Source organism: Hemitrygon akajei, chromosome 4 (genome assembly GCF_048418815.1).
Source record: "Hemitrygon akajei chromosome 4, sHemAka1.3, whole genome shotgun sequence".
Lineage (NCBI taxonomy): Eukaryota > Metazoa > Chordata > Chondrichthyes > Myliobatiformes > Dasyatidae > Hemitrygon > Hemitrygon akajei.
This window is the reverse complement of record NC_133127.1, coordinates 55,889,695-55,903,022: the sequence shown is the minus strand read 5'-3', so window position 1 is coordinate 55,903,022 and position 13,328 is coordinate 55,889,695. Positions and strand designations below refer to the sequence as shown.

Genomic DNA, 13,328 nt, shown 5'->3' with positions numbered 1-13,328 from the left:
TATCAGGTCACCTCTCATCCTCTGTCGGTTCAAGGAGGAAAGGCCAAGTTTGCTCAGCCTATTCTCAAAAGACACACTTTCCAATCCAGGCAACATCCTTGCACTCCTCTGCACTCTTTCTATTGTAACCACACCTTTCCTGTAGTGAGGTGATCAGAACTGAACACAGTACTCAAAGTGGGATCTGACCAAGGACTTGCATATCAAATTAGCAACCCTTTTTAGCCCCAGTTTCAATTTTATTTTCTAGCCATTTAAACGTAACCAATGTTGAATTTACAGTTTAAATATTAAGAAGTAGTTATTGACATGAAATCCATTTTGTGTTGTACGACTCATCTGAAATACTGGTCCACTGAAGTCAATTGAATTTGAATTTCAGTCCAGTGCACAACCACTGCTGCACTGGTGTTTTGCAAAAGCAACTGAGAGGAATTTCCATGTGACCCTAACTCACACCAGTAATAATCCACAGCAGTGGAGCTTGAGGTCTGATTATATGTTTTACCAGTGTTGCTTGGGAAATAAACATTAGCCAGAACTGTGATCGTCAAGATAAGCAGGTAAACCAGACGACCTTGAGATCTCCGTTGATTGCACTATGCCCGTGCTTGTATATTTGAAATCAACTTGAAATGATACACAGCGGATTTGGAAAATATCAAAACATTTATCATTGGCTTCTATCAACATTTTGATGGTAGATTATTTCACTGTAAAATACAGATGATTCTGGATGTTGTGCTCACAATTCAGATAAGATTTAGCAAAACATTCCTTTATTGATACTCTGCTTGTTCAGGTTGTATCAGAAGCATGCAAAAATCGTAATTGAGTGATGAATTATTAACTTGTCAATAATTTATGCATGATAAAAAGAGAAATTCAAAGAACAAGGCTGGAACAGTGAGAGTAGACTCAGATGAGTTATGTTCAGGAGTGGAGTCACAGAATCTGAAACAATTAAACAGAGAAGAATCAATATCTGAGCGGAAAAAAGTTACAATTTTGAAATGTTATTTCAATAATAAATAAAGCATTACCTTCATGAGAATATGTTGAACTCCATGGACCCTTGAGACCCTGAGTGGATGTAGCTGACTCTGAAGGACTTGTTTGCTGTTGCAGGATATCCTGAAGTAGCTAGGGATAATGGCCCAAGCCATGATTATTAAGCAAGAATGAGCAAGAATTTTTAGATGAAGTCAAATTTGGTTGGTCTTCTATAATCCAGGTCATCAAATGCCACAAAGTATTAGCATGGAATAATCCAGCAACAGTGAATATTCAGTAATCCTACTACTATTTGTAAACAACAGGAAACATTTGTTTGCTCGAGCTATCCAGAAGAATCAGAATTGGAATCAGGTTCATCACAGCTGTTGCATATGATATGAAATGTGTTGATTTGCAGCACCTGTCATGTTATCTGGTGAAAACTATGTACCTGCAATGGCAGACTTGCTAAGTAGGTCAAACAGTAGTCCAGAACTTGCATTAGATCATCCCTCATCCTCTTTTAGCCAAAATGTTCATACCCAACACATTAACACATTCACATAACTTCTTAAAGCACAGTCCTCTTAAAAGATAGAAGCTCCTGCAAAATCGCTTCACCAAGTAGCAAAATACTTCAATCGATTCCCGCTTCTGCTGAAGGGTAGTGTGGTGAACTAGATATACCTGTCTGACTGCTCCTGTGGCTCCTCCCAAGACCCTGCTGACTACCCCTGTGGCTCCTCCCACAGACCCCTGTATAAAGGCGACTGTGGCCTGCTGCTCTCCCTCATTTTCCCCAGGATGTAGTGTTGTTCTTCAGTCAATAAAAGCCGATATCTCACTTCCTAAGTCTCGGCGTGAGTTATTGATGGTGCATCAATTTTATTGACTGAAAGTTACAACATGGAAACCGCTTTACGCCCAGAACGCCTAGACTTGGACCCCCGAGACCCTGGAGCAGCTCTTGCCTTTGAACACTGGCTGGTGTGCTTCCAATCGTACTTAGAGGAGGTTCGTGCCACCGACTCGGCTGTTCGGCTCAAACTTCTCTTCTCGAGGGTCGCCCCAAAAGTTTATTCGTTCATCAGGGACATATCCACCTACGAGGAGGCGCTTGCCGCCCTCCGAAGACAGTACCTGCGGCCAGTAAATCCAGTTTATGCACGGCACCGCTTGGCCACGCGAAAACAGCGGCCTACGGAGTCGACTGCTGAATTTCTTCGCGAGTTACAGATACTCGCGCGGGCCTGTGACTGCAAAGCGCTCACAGCGGAACAGCATAAGGAACTCTTGGTCCGAGACACTTTTGTGACTGGGGTTCGGTCAGTGTGTATCCGCCAGCGGCTGCTGGAAAAAGCTGATCTTACCTTACGCTCCGCGATAGAGACGGCCGATTCGATAGAGGCTGCGCAGTTGTACGCCGAAGCAGTCCAGCCGAGCGATTCCCCGGTTCCGAGCGAATTCGCCAACGCCGCTGCCAGTCACGGTATCTCAAACCCCACGAATTCGCCAGGTATGAAACTCTGTTACTTTTGTGAGCTTCGGAAACATGCCCGGGAAAGCTGCCCGGCGCGCGAAGCGACGTGTTCCAGCTGCGGGAAGAAGGGCCATTTCGCCAAGGTCTGTAAATCTAAACCGCGCCCGGGGTCGAGCAGCGCTGCGTCTGAGACCTGGGGGCCGCCATTTTGCATGACCGGATGTGGACAACCATCTTTGCCGGCGTCACCAGGCCCCGCCCCTACCTACCCGTGTGCGACCTGGGAGCCGCCATCTTGCATGCCCGGATGTGAGCGGCCATCTTTGCCGGCGTCACCAGGCCCCGCCCCCGACTCGCCCCGTTCAACGCTGGCTTCCGTGACCCTCGATCAAAGCGCTCCGCACCAGCTCGCAAGGTCGATGATGGACATCCTGGTGGAGGGACACAGGACTAGCTGCCTGTTTGACACGGGCAGCACTGAGAGTTTTATTGACCCGGCCACAGTGAAACGCTGCGGACTCGTTACACGGCCGGTCCGTCAGAAGATCACCTTGGCTTCAGGGTCGCATTCCACAGACATCCGGGTGGGTTGTGTAGCGACATTGGTGGTGCAGAGCACAGAGTATCGGAACTTTGCGTTCCTGGTCATGCCTCGGCTGTGCGCACCTGTGCTATTGGGGCTGGACTTCCAGAGCCATCTCGAAAGTGTGACTATGGCATATGACGGGCCCCACCCACCACTCACTGTCAGGAATCCTCAGTTTGGTGGGACTTCGCCATATACTCCGTTACCACACGCACATACACCCCGAACCCCACATCCCGCCCAGCACAATGTCGATAGCTGTGCTGCTGACACTATTTGCAACCTCTCCACCCTCAAGATCCCTCCCCCATCGCTGTTCACCAACCTGACCCCCGACTGTAAACCTGTGGCAACTAAAAGTCGGAGGTACAGTGCGGGGGACAGGGCCTTTATTCATTCAGAGGTGCAGCGGCTGCTCAGGGAGGGGATCATTGAGCCAAGCACAAGCCCATGGCGGTCCCAGGTGGTCGTTGTTCGGACTGGGCAGAAAAATAGGATGGTTGTGGACTACAGCCAGACCATCAATAGATTCACGCAGCTTGACGCGTACCCCCTACCCCGCATCACGGATATGGTCAACCAGATAGCTCAGTACAAGGTGTACTCGACAATTGATCTGAAATCCGCTTATCACCAGCTCCCCATCCGCCCAGAGGACCGCCCCTACACCGCCTTCGAGGCGGGTGGCAGGCTCTATCACTTTCTGCGCGTCCCGTTTGGTGTCACAAATGGGGTCTCGGTCTTCCAGAGGGAGATGGACCGGATGGTGGACCAGTACAAACTGACGGCCACATTTCCCTATCTAGATAACATCACCATCTGTGGTCGCGACTGGTCGGACCATGACGCCAACCTCCAACGTTTTTTCCAGGTGGCCGATGCTTTGAACCTGACTTATAACAAGGACAAGTGTGTGTTCAGAACCACACGACTCGCTATCCTTGGGTATGTCGTGGAGAACGGGGTCATTGGCCCTGACCCCGACCGTATGCGCCCCCTGTTAGAACTTCCTCTTCCCACTACTCTCAAGGCCCTCCGGCGGTGCCTGGGTTTTTTTTCCTATTACGCCCAATGGGTTCCCCATTACGTAGACAAGGCCCGCCCCCTGGTCAAGTCTACCACCTTTCCCCTCTCTGCCGAGGCCCGCGCGGCCTTCAGCTGCATTAAAGGGGACATTGCCAAAGCAACGATGCATGCGGTAGACGAGACCATTCCCTTCCAAGTAGAGAGTGACGCCTCTGACGTCGCGCTGGCTGCTACCCTCAATCAGGAAGGCAGGCCAGTGGCGTTTTTTTCTCGTACCCTTCAAGGCTCTGAACTTCGGCACTCCACGGTGGAGAAAGAAGCCCAAGCCATAGTGGAAGCTATTCGGCACTGGAGGCACTATCTCGCCGGCAGAAGGTTCACCTTGCTGACCGACCAGTGCTCGGTTGCGTTCATGTTCAGCAGCCAACAACGGGGCAAAATCAAAAATGATAAAATTTTGCGATGGAGAATAGAACTCTCCACCTATACTTACGATATCCTGTACCGGCCTGGCAGGCTCAATGAACCGTCTGATGCCCTATCCCGGGGACCGTGTGCTAGTGCCCAGCTCGACCAGCTGTATGCCCTTCATGCCCAACTTTGCCACCCGGGGGTCACCCGGTTTTATCACTTCATTAAAGCCCGGAACCTGCCGTACTCCCTGGAGGACATCAGGACGATGACCAGGGACTGCCAGATCTGCGCTGAGTGCAAACCGCACTTCTACCGTCCTGACACTGCGCAGCTTGTCAAGGCCACCCGCCCTTTTGAGCGACTGAGTATTGACTTTAAGGGCCCCCTTCCCTCCACCGACCGCAATGTCTACTTTCTCAGTATTATTGACGAGTACTCGCGATTCCCCTTTGCCGTTCCCTGCCCCGACACTACTACCACGTCGGTCATAAAAGTCCTGCGCCAGCTCTTCACTCTGTTCGGATATCCCTGCTATGTCCACAGTGATAGAGGGTCCTCCTTTATGAGTGTCGAGTTGCGCCGGTTCCTGCTTGCTAGGGGCATAGCTACTAGTCGCACCACGAGTTATAATCCCCGGGGGAATGGCCAGGTGGAGAGGGAGAATGCCACGGTGTGGAAGGCCATACTTTTAGCCCTTAAGTCACAAGGGTTGCCGGTCTCCCGATGGCAGGAGGTCCTCCCTGAGGCACTCCACTCTATCCGCTCCCTGTTGTGTACGTCCACTAATGCCACCCCTCACGAACGCTTATTCTCTTTTCCCAGGAAGTCTGTCACTGGGACCACCCTGCCAGTTTGGCTGACGTCCCCGGGGCCAGTGCTGCTGCGTAAACATGCGAGGAGTAATAAGTACTCACCACTGGTCGAGAAGGTTCACCTCCTGCATGCTAATCCCCAGTATGCTTACGTGGTCTTGCCTGATGGGCGGGAGGACACGGTCTCTGTCCGCGACCTGGCGCCCGCCGGGGCAGCAGACCACTACCCCGAGCAGTCCACGGTAACTATGCACCCTGTACCCGAGGTGACTCCGCACGCACCGTGCCCCACACAGACTCCGTATGCGTCTGTTCCAGGGCCCTCGCTCACACGCGAGGGGTCCCTGACACCTCCTGTTGGGACAGAATTAACCCACTCTCCGCCTTCGGAGCACACACCACCTCCGGCACCTGTGCCGTCATCACCTCCGGCTCCTGTGCAATTGCAGCCGGAGCTACGTAGATCGCAGCGAACGATTCGACCACCTGATCGACTTAACCTGTAAATATGCTTGGGAATTTTTTTTAAACAAAGGGGGGGTGAATGTGGTGAACTAGATATACCTGTCTGACTGCTCCTGTGGCTCCTCCCAAGACCCTGCTGACTACCCCTGTGGCTCCTCCCACAGACCCCTGTATAAAGGCGACTGTGGCCTGCTGCTCTCCCTCATTTTCCCCAGGATGTAGTGTTGTTCTTCAGTCAATAAAAGCCGATATCTCACTTCCTAAGTCTCGGCGTGAGTTATTGATGGTGCATCAGGTAGGATTAATTCAAACACCCTTCCAATACAGATTTAACAAACACATGACAGACTTAGCACTCATCTCTCTCTCTGTCTCTCTCTCTGCACATTTTTTTGAACTTAAGTGATTCACATTTTATTACAGGGGATGGTGCAGGGTGAATGGCAACTCCCCTCCTTAAGAGAGTGGGTCAGGAAGCCACAACCCACCAGCTGCTGCTGAAGTTCCCTCCAAACCTCTTGCAGAGCATCCACCGAGAGATAAAGGGAACCCAGAGAGCAGAATGCGAGGGATCCTTTGGACAGAAGGAGCCTTTATTGGGGGAGGGCTTGGAGAATGACCCTTCTCTCTTAATGGTTTCCTTGCCTCTCTTCATCCGGCAGTACTCCCTCCACAGGGCATAGAGGGTGGGGGTGGAAACCCCAGTTTCCTGCTCCTGCAGGACCCCGGCTCTGAGATACACCAAAAACTTCTCCTTACAGGTTATGCAGGGCCTTCCACTCCCATGCTGTCTGTCTAATTCGAGCACCCAATCACAGGGACCTTCCCCCACCTATACTATTCCCTTTAATTTTCTAATGTCTACAGTAACCCCTGTATCTTGTCTCATTAAGGGCTGCACCACTCCCTTTAAACTGAGAGCTGTTGCTTTAGGTAAATACTCCGCCATGGTCAAGGTGAGTCTATGGCCCTCCAGTGGGTCACTGTCACCACCGTATACACCTGTGACCAGGGCCCTCTGGTGGAGGGCTTTGGACCCTACCTCCACAGTGCTCCATTCCTCCCAGGGCTGCAAATCTCACTCAGAGAGTGAGAGATATCTTAACCACCACTGTCACTCTGCCCCGTATTGATTCATCAAGCCCATGGAAAGCAGGTGGCACGTTCAGGGCATTGTTAATTACGTGGTGGGATGACAAGTCCGCCCACCCCACCCAGGACACCCATCTCCCTGTTGGATGATCTTACTGTAGAGCTCCTCTCATCCCAGATCCTCAGCAACCACATGGACAGCAGCTCTCCTGGCTTTTGTCAATACTTGCCTCCCACCTCCACTCGTTCCTTAGCAGGGAGCTCTCTGATGGTAGTCTTCTCAGTGAGACACAGTGTGTTATCCTCCCCAGGCCCCTCTCCCTCACACTGTTCCTCTCCCCCAGCCTGTTGCTCTTCCTTACCCTGTTCCATAGCAGTGGCCCCCTTGCTGGGATTGGGATTGTGTAGCCAACAGTCTTTCCTGTACAGGTGCTGCTTCTGCACGCTTGCTATCTCTTCCTCTTTCTGTGAGATTGTCTTATACTGCTGCTTTTCGATGGCTGCTAGCACCCCTCCAGCTCCCCTTCATCTTAGGGAACCCAATCTCATTAAAGACAGACACGATGTGATGTTCCATTTTCACCCAGCGTGAGTTCAGCTTGTCTGAACAGTCTGTGGGTGTCCTGTAGCCTGCCAGTAGGTTGCAGGACTCCCAAATCCCACACTTCTCACACGGGGGGAGGTTGACTCTCTTATTTTTCCTTCTTAAGATATTCATCCTCTGATCAATCACTGAACCCTGCTTGCAGTGCCAGTAGGTTCTTGGATTCAGTGAGTGGGGACAGAAGGCACCCACTACCAGTAAAAGTAGGTTAACTATTTACCTACAAGACAAGACAGACACTATACATTCAGCAAACTCTTCAAGTTACGCTTGGTTACAAATACTCCTCTAAACTGAGCACCTGAAGTGACAGGACAAAGCAGACACTAAACATACACAGTGTAGGAAGTACTTATCTAAAGTGTGTGTCTGGGCCTTCTTTACTGCAGCACACCTCTACTATTTAATGTTTCCACGGTGCCAGCTGCCCATGGTGCCCCGGAGAGTGGAAAGAGAGCCATGATTTCCGCACGCTAGATTTAAACTCTCCCAGTGCCGTGACATCATCAGTTAAATAGCAGGTAGAGGGAGGGACTGCAATGCTCCTTAAACAGGCCAATACCTAGCTAGTACAGTGGATTGGCTTTTGATGAATGAGTAAGATGGACACCTACTGCGATAGTTCCCTGGTGCGGAGTCCAGCAAGCTTCTGACTTATAAACTAGACTACAGATGCTGAAATCTGAAGCAACGTTCAAGATGCTAAAGGAACTCAGCAGGTCAGGTTGCATCCATAGAGGATAATGTACAGTTGATATTTTGGTTCAAGACTCTTCATTTCAATCCAAAATATTGGCTATCAGTTCCCTCAGTAGATGCTGTCTGACCAGTTGAGTTCCTCCAGTGTCTTGCGTGTTGTTCTGGCTTTTATTGTTTGGATGTATGTTGCTAAGATGGGGTTTGTAGGAGACAGTCAGAGGAGACTGAGGAGAACCTAAGGATCTTTAGGTAAGCTAATCATATCCTTCATTCTTCAAATATTTAAAAATCCATCAATTTCTGATTTGAAATTAATCAGTACTGAGGCTCGACAACATTCCTAGTTGCAAAATTCTGAAGGTTCATCAGCTTCTGTCTAAACGATTTTCTCCATATTTCAGTCCTAAATGCCTACGCTTATTTGGAGACTGCAATCCTTGGGAACAATCACCTTCTCAAGCCCTTTATTTGTTTCAATGAGATATTAAGAATTGTTAGTCAAAAATCTAGACCTTGGTACAGGTCATATGTGCAATAGAAGTGCTAAGAAAGGCTACATCAAGTAAGACTCATTGATAGCACTTGTCACCATTTAGGCAAAGAATCTATTTGGTGGTTATTAAACCTAAGAGATTAATAGAATTGATGTGAATTTCAATAACAAACTTTCACATCAGTCAAATGTCCATTTGAGTTAGTGTTATGGACATATGGATAAGTCCATAACACTAGGTCCAGGTTTCAGATGCTTATGCATAAAGTTAATGTTAAAAGTATGAAGCAAATTTTCCCAGGGAACTGAGGGAGAAAGCCTCAGCCTGTGTTAATAACAATTGTTAAAATAATTATTTTGTTTCCCTTTTAGGCATCTTCAAAATATAAGCACCTGAGCAGCCTCTGCAATGCAGTGTTTCAACATATGGTAAATATTGTAATATTTCCTTTGCATGAATTTAATAACGTAGTCAAAATCTTCAAGGAGAAAAATCATAACGATTGCTGGTGTTTCTTCCAGATCATCTAATTGAACCTTTAAATGTATCAGACTGAAACAAAAAACATTTTAAACATCTACTGTGAATTCTGGTTAATTGGGGCATATCGGGACAAGAACATTTTGGCCTAATTAAGCAGCTGCCGCAATTAGCCGAAGCTTCATGGAAATACGTAGATAAAAAGGCATAAAAGTGACAAACTACCATTTATCTGAGTAACAAATTATGTATGTATTTAAATGTAATCTAAAACAAATTAGAACACCACTAACTCTACTACAGTATTACACAATTATGCATTAGTTCCCAGTAGTTCTCAATGGAGGAATTCATCCACTGTACGCTGCTGTGTTCTTTTGATTAACCATAAACAAACAAAATCACCACGGACATCTAGTGCGGATAATGCCTTCATACGATGCTTTCAATGTTCAAAGTAAATTCATTATCAAAGTACATATTTTTTCACCATATGCAACCTTCAGATTCATTTTCTTGCCAGCAATCATAGTAAATACAAGAAACACAACAGAAACAGTGAAGGCCCAGTCCCAACAGGATGGACAACAGCCAATGTGCAAAAGAAAACAACAAGCTGTGCAAATACAAAAAGAGGAATAAAAAAGAAATAATAATAATAAATAAATAAGAAATGAGTATCAAGAACATGAGATGAAGAATCCTCGAAAATAAGTCCATAGGTTGTGGGAACGGTTCAGTGATGGAGCGAGTGAGCTGAGTGACGCTATTGCCTCTAGTTCAAGAGCCTGATGGCTGAGGGGTAATAATTCTTACTGCATCTAGTGGTGTGGACCCTGAGGCTCCTGTAGTTCTTTCTGATTTCATCAGTGAGAAGAGAGCATGACCCGGATTTGCTGAGAGGTGGGTAAGTCTTTACTCGTGATGGACTGGGCTGTATCCATAAAATTTTTGTAGGCTTTTCTGTACAAGGGCATTGGCATTCCCATACCAGGTTGTGTTACAATCAGACAATATATTCTCCACCACACATTTACAGAAGTTAGTCAGAGTTTCAGATGACATGTCGAATTTTCACAAACTGTTAAGAAAGTAGAGGCGTTGCTTTACTTTCTTCATAAGGGCATGCATGTGCTGGATCTAGGACAGATCCTCTGAAAGGATAACGCCGAGGATTTTAAAGTTGCTGACCCCCTCCACCTCTAATCCCCTAATGAGGACTGGCTAATTGACCTCAGGTTTCCTCCTCCTGAAGTCAATAGTCATCTCCTTAGTCTTGCTGACATTGAGTGAGAGGTTGTTGTTGGCCAGATTTTCAATCTCCCTCCTATATGCTTTGTCACCACCTTTGATTCAGCCAACAAATCAATGATGATTCATACCATCAAGATGGCGGCGCGACGACGCAGGGCGCAGCGGCCACTCCAGTAAGGAATATCCGTTATCTGTAAGTAGGGGCCGTGCACAATCCTGATTTGATTGAGACGGATGTGTGAAGCACGGAGGAACATCTGGCGAAACTTCTGACATGCCTGTGCTGCTGACGCTGCTACTGAGCGATCGGAGAGATCTCCAGAGAGGAAGGCCCCGAATCCTCGGCTTTGCCTGTTGCTTGGTGGCCGGAGCCGGGGTTGAAGCACTCGGCAGAGATGGTGCTCGGTGCTCGGTGTCGGAGGGCTGGTCGGAGGCACGAAGTTGTCGGAAGTTTTCGGACGGACTCACAGTTGCCACGTTGGAGGTTTCTTCCTTCTGCCATCTGCGTGAGATGATGGGCTATCTGGGACTTTGAGACTTTTTTTTACCGTGCCCATGGTCTGCTCTTATCAAATTATGGTATTGCTTTGCACTGTTGTAACTGTATGTTATAATTATGTGGTTTTTTTGGTCAGTTAGTCTTGGTCTGTCTTGTGTTTATGTGATATCATACTGGAGGAACATTGAATTTCCCCTTGGGGATGAATAAAGTATCTATCTATCTATCTATCTATCTAACAACAGTGGTGTCATTGGTAAACTTAAATATGTCATTGGAGCTGTGCTCAGGCTCACAGTCATAGGTACAAAGCAAGCAGAGCAGGGGGCTAAGGGTGCACCTGTGCTGAGGGAGATTATGGAGGTGATGTTGCCAATCTGAACTAACTGGGGTCTGCAAGTGAAGAAATCCAGGATCCAGTTGCACAGCAAGGTATTGAGGTCTAGGACTTGATCGTTGAATCCTCCAAATTTTCATTGTAACATTCAAGATTATTTTCATTAACTCCAAATCCTTCATAGTTCCTTATTTGTTGAAATAGTGAAATCACTTCATTTTCACTCTTGGCTGTTTCTTGAATCTCCAAGCCCGAATATGTGAGATTACAGAGCTGTGTATCAGACACTGTGATTAGCAGCACAGGGGCACCTTGGGGGACTGTCCTGTTCCCCTTCCTGTCCATCATCTACACCTTGAACTTCAGATACAACTTGGATTCCTGCCACCTGCAGAAATGTTTGGATGATTCAGTAGCTGTGGGCCATAGCTGCTGGGGTCAAGAGGCTGAGTACAGAAGAGTGTTGTGGCTGAATCATCTGCAGATCAACAGCACTAGGACAAAGGAGTAAGTGGTGGACTACAGGAAACTGAAAACACCCTGCATTCCCATCTCCATCAAGGGAGAGGATGTGGAAGTCATCTGGGACTATAAATACCTGGGAACTCACCTGGACAATAAACTGGACTGGACTAAAAATAGAGAGGCTCTGTACAAGAAGGGACAGAGCAGACTGTACTTCCTGAGATGGCTCCAGCCTTTCAACATCTACAGTACTATGACTCAGTGGTGGCTAGCTTTCTGTTCTACTCTGTAGTCTGCTGGGGCAGCAGGGTGAGAGCAGCTGATGCCAGGAAGATCGATAAGCCTGTCATGAAGGCTGGTTCCATTCTGGGGGTGGAGGATAGATTCCCTGGTGGTTGTGTCTGAGGGGAGGATGCTACAGAAGCTATGGAGCATTATGGACAATCCCTCTCACCCCTCCATGACATACTGGACAAACAGAAAGCACCTTTAGTAACAGACTGATTCCACCAGGGGGCACCACTGAACGCCACAGGAGATCCTTTCTCCCTGTGGTTACAAGACTCTACAACCTCTCCTCCTCATTAAGAATCTAAGTGTATTGTTTCATCGCACATCTATATTTTGCACTATTACTTTTTAATGCACATTTTGTATTTTCATATTTTAAAGTATTTATTTCTGACTGAGCAACATCATGACAATAATTTCCTTTGGGATAAATAAAATTTTATCTTATCTTGAATACATGAAACCACAGTGAGCAAAACTATTGAATTGTCTTACTGCTTATTTCTCACAAACTATCAGTAATAAAAATTATTGCTATTTGAACACAAACACACACAACTGACTCTATTTAAAAACTGTTTGCTCTAAGCTTGGTGTAGTGTCTAATGGCCACACAAGTGTGCGCAACTGACACTCATTAGAAATTGTTCGGCAACAGTCTCCTGTCCCATTTAAGTGGCAGAATGTCCCAAGTAAACAAAAGGAATCCCATCCATTTTCTTGATTAGTTTTTGTTCTTTAAGAGCTGTCCCAAATGAGAGGCTGCCCTGATTAACCAATGGCCCAATTAACTGGAATTGCTCAAGGTTTGCAAAGCAGCTGAGTGGGAGTGAAACAAGGAAGTTGTCAGTTAATTTAATGTTCTGTTTCCTTCCATCACTAGGAGGATGAGAGCTCACCCAACAGGTACAGAGAACTAAAAAACTCCTTGACCCACTTGCGATCTCAGCTACAGGTAAAAGAATGCTGAAGTCAGTTAATGTACTCTCTACCTTTTAGTTTATGTCTGTCCTTTTAAAACAATTTAGACATGTGAATTGTTATAGATTCCTGTTTTAAGTGCAATTAGTAACTGAGCCGTCACTCCAGGGCAGATAATTCTAAAGATTCATCATTCATTGAAAAGGCCATTGTTTATTGCATATCAGTTATGATTGGCAATCATAATTGACATTAATGGTGATGAAATGCTTTGAGAGGTTGGTCATGGCTAGGATCAACACCTGCTTCAGCAAGGACCTGGTCCCACTGCAATTTCCCCATCACCAAAACAGGCAGACACAATCTCCAAGGCTTTTCACATGGCCTTAGATCAGCTGATTAATACAAACACC

At 47.1% G+C, this 13,328-nt stretch overlaps 1 protein-coding gene and 1 long non-coding RNA gene across 5 annotated transcripts in view; one reads left to right on the top strand and one right to left on the bottom strand.

Moving 5' to 3' along the window:
- Window positions 1-13,328, top strand: part of LOC140726362 (uncharacterized) — a 156,283-nt gene that overhangs the window by 42,034 nt on the left and 100,921 nt on the right. For all 4 annotated transcript variants that reach the window (XR_012098618.1, XM_073042639.1, XM_073042637.1 and 1 more), the window contains exons 6-7: window positions 9,040-9,096; window positions 12,878-12,949. Coding sequence is in view for 3 of the 4 variants with exons in the window: in XM_073042639.1 (XP_072898740.1) it covers window positions 9,040-9,096; window positions 12,878-12,949 (129 nt within the window). In the remaining variant the exon portion in view is untranslated. The remainder of the gene's footprint in view (window positions 1-9,039; window positions 9,097-12,877; window positions 12,950-13,328) is intronic.
- LOC140726371 (uncharacterized) overlaps window positions 797-13,328 on the bottom strand; it is a 31,585-nt gene continuing 19,053 nt past the window's right edge. The window contains exons 2-3 of the long non-coding RNA XR_012098619.1: window positions 1,044-1,143; window positions 797-954 (exon numbers count right to left, since the gene is read on the bottom strand). This is a non-coding gene — a long non-coding RNA (uncharacterized lncRNA). The remainder of the gene's footprint in view (window positions 955-1,043; window positions 1,144-13,328) is intronic.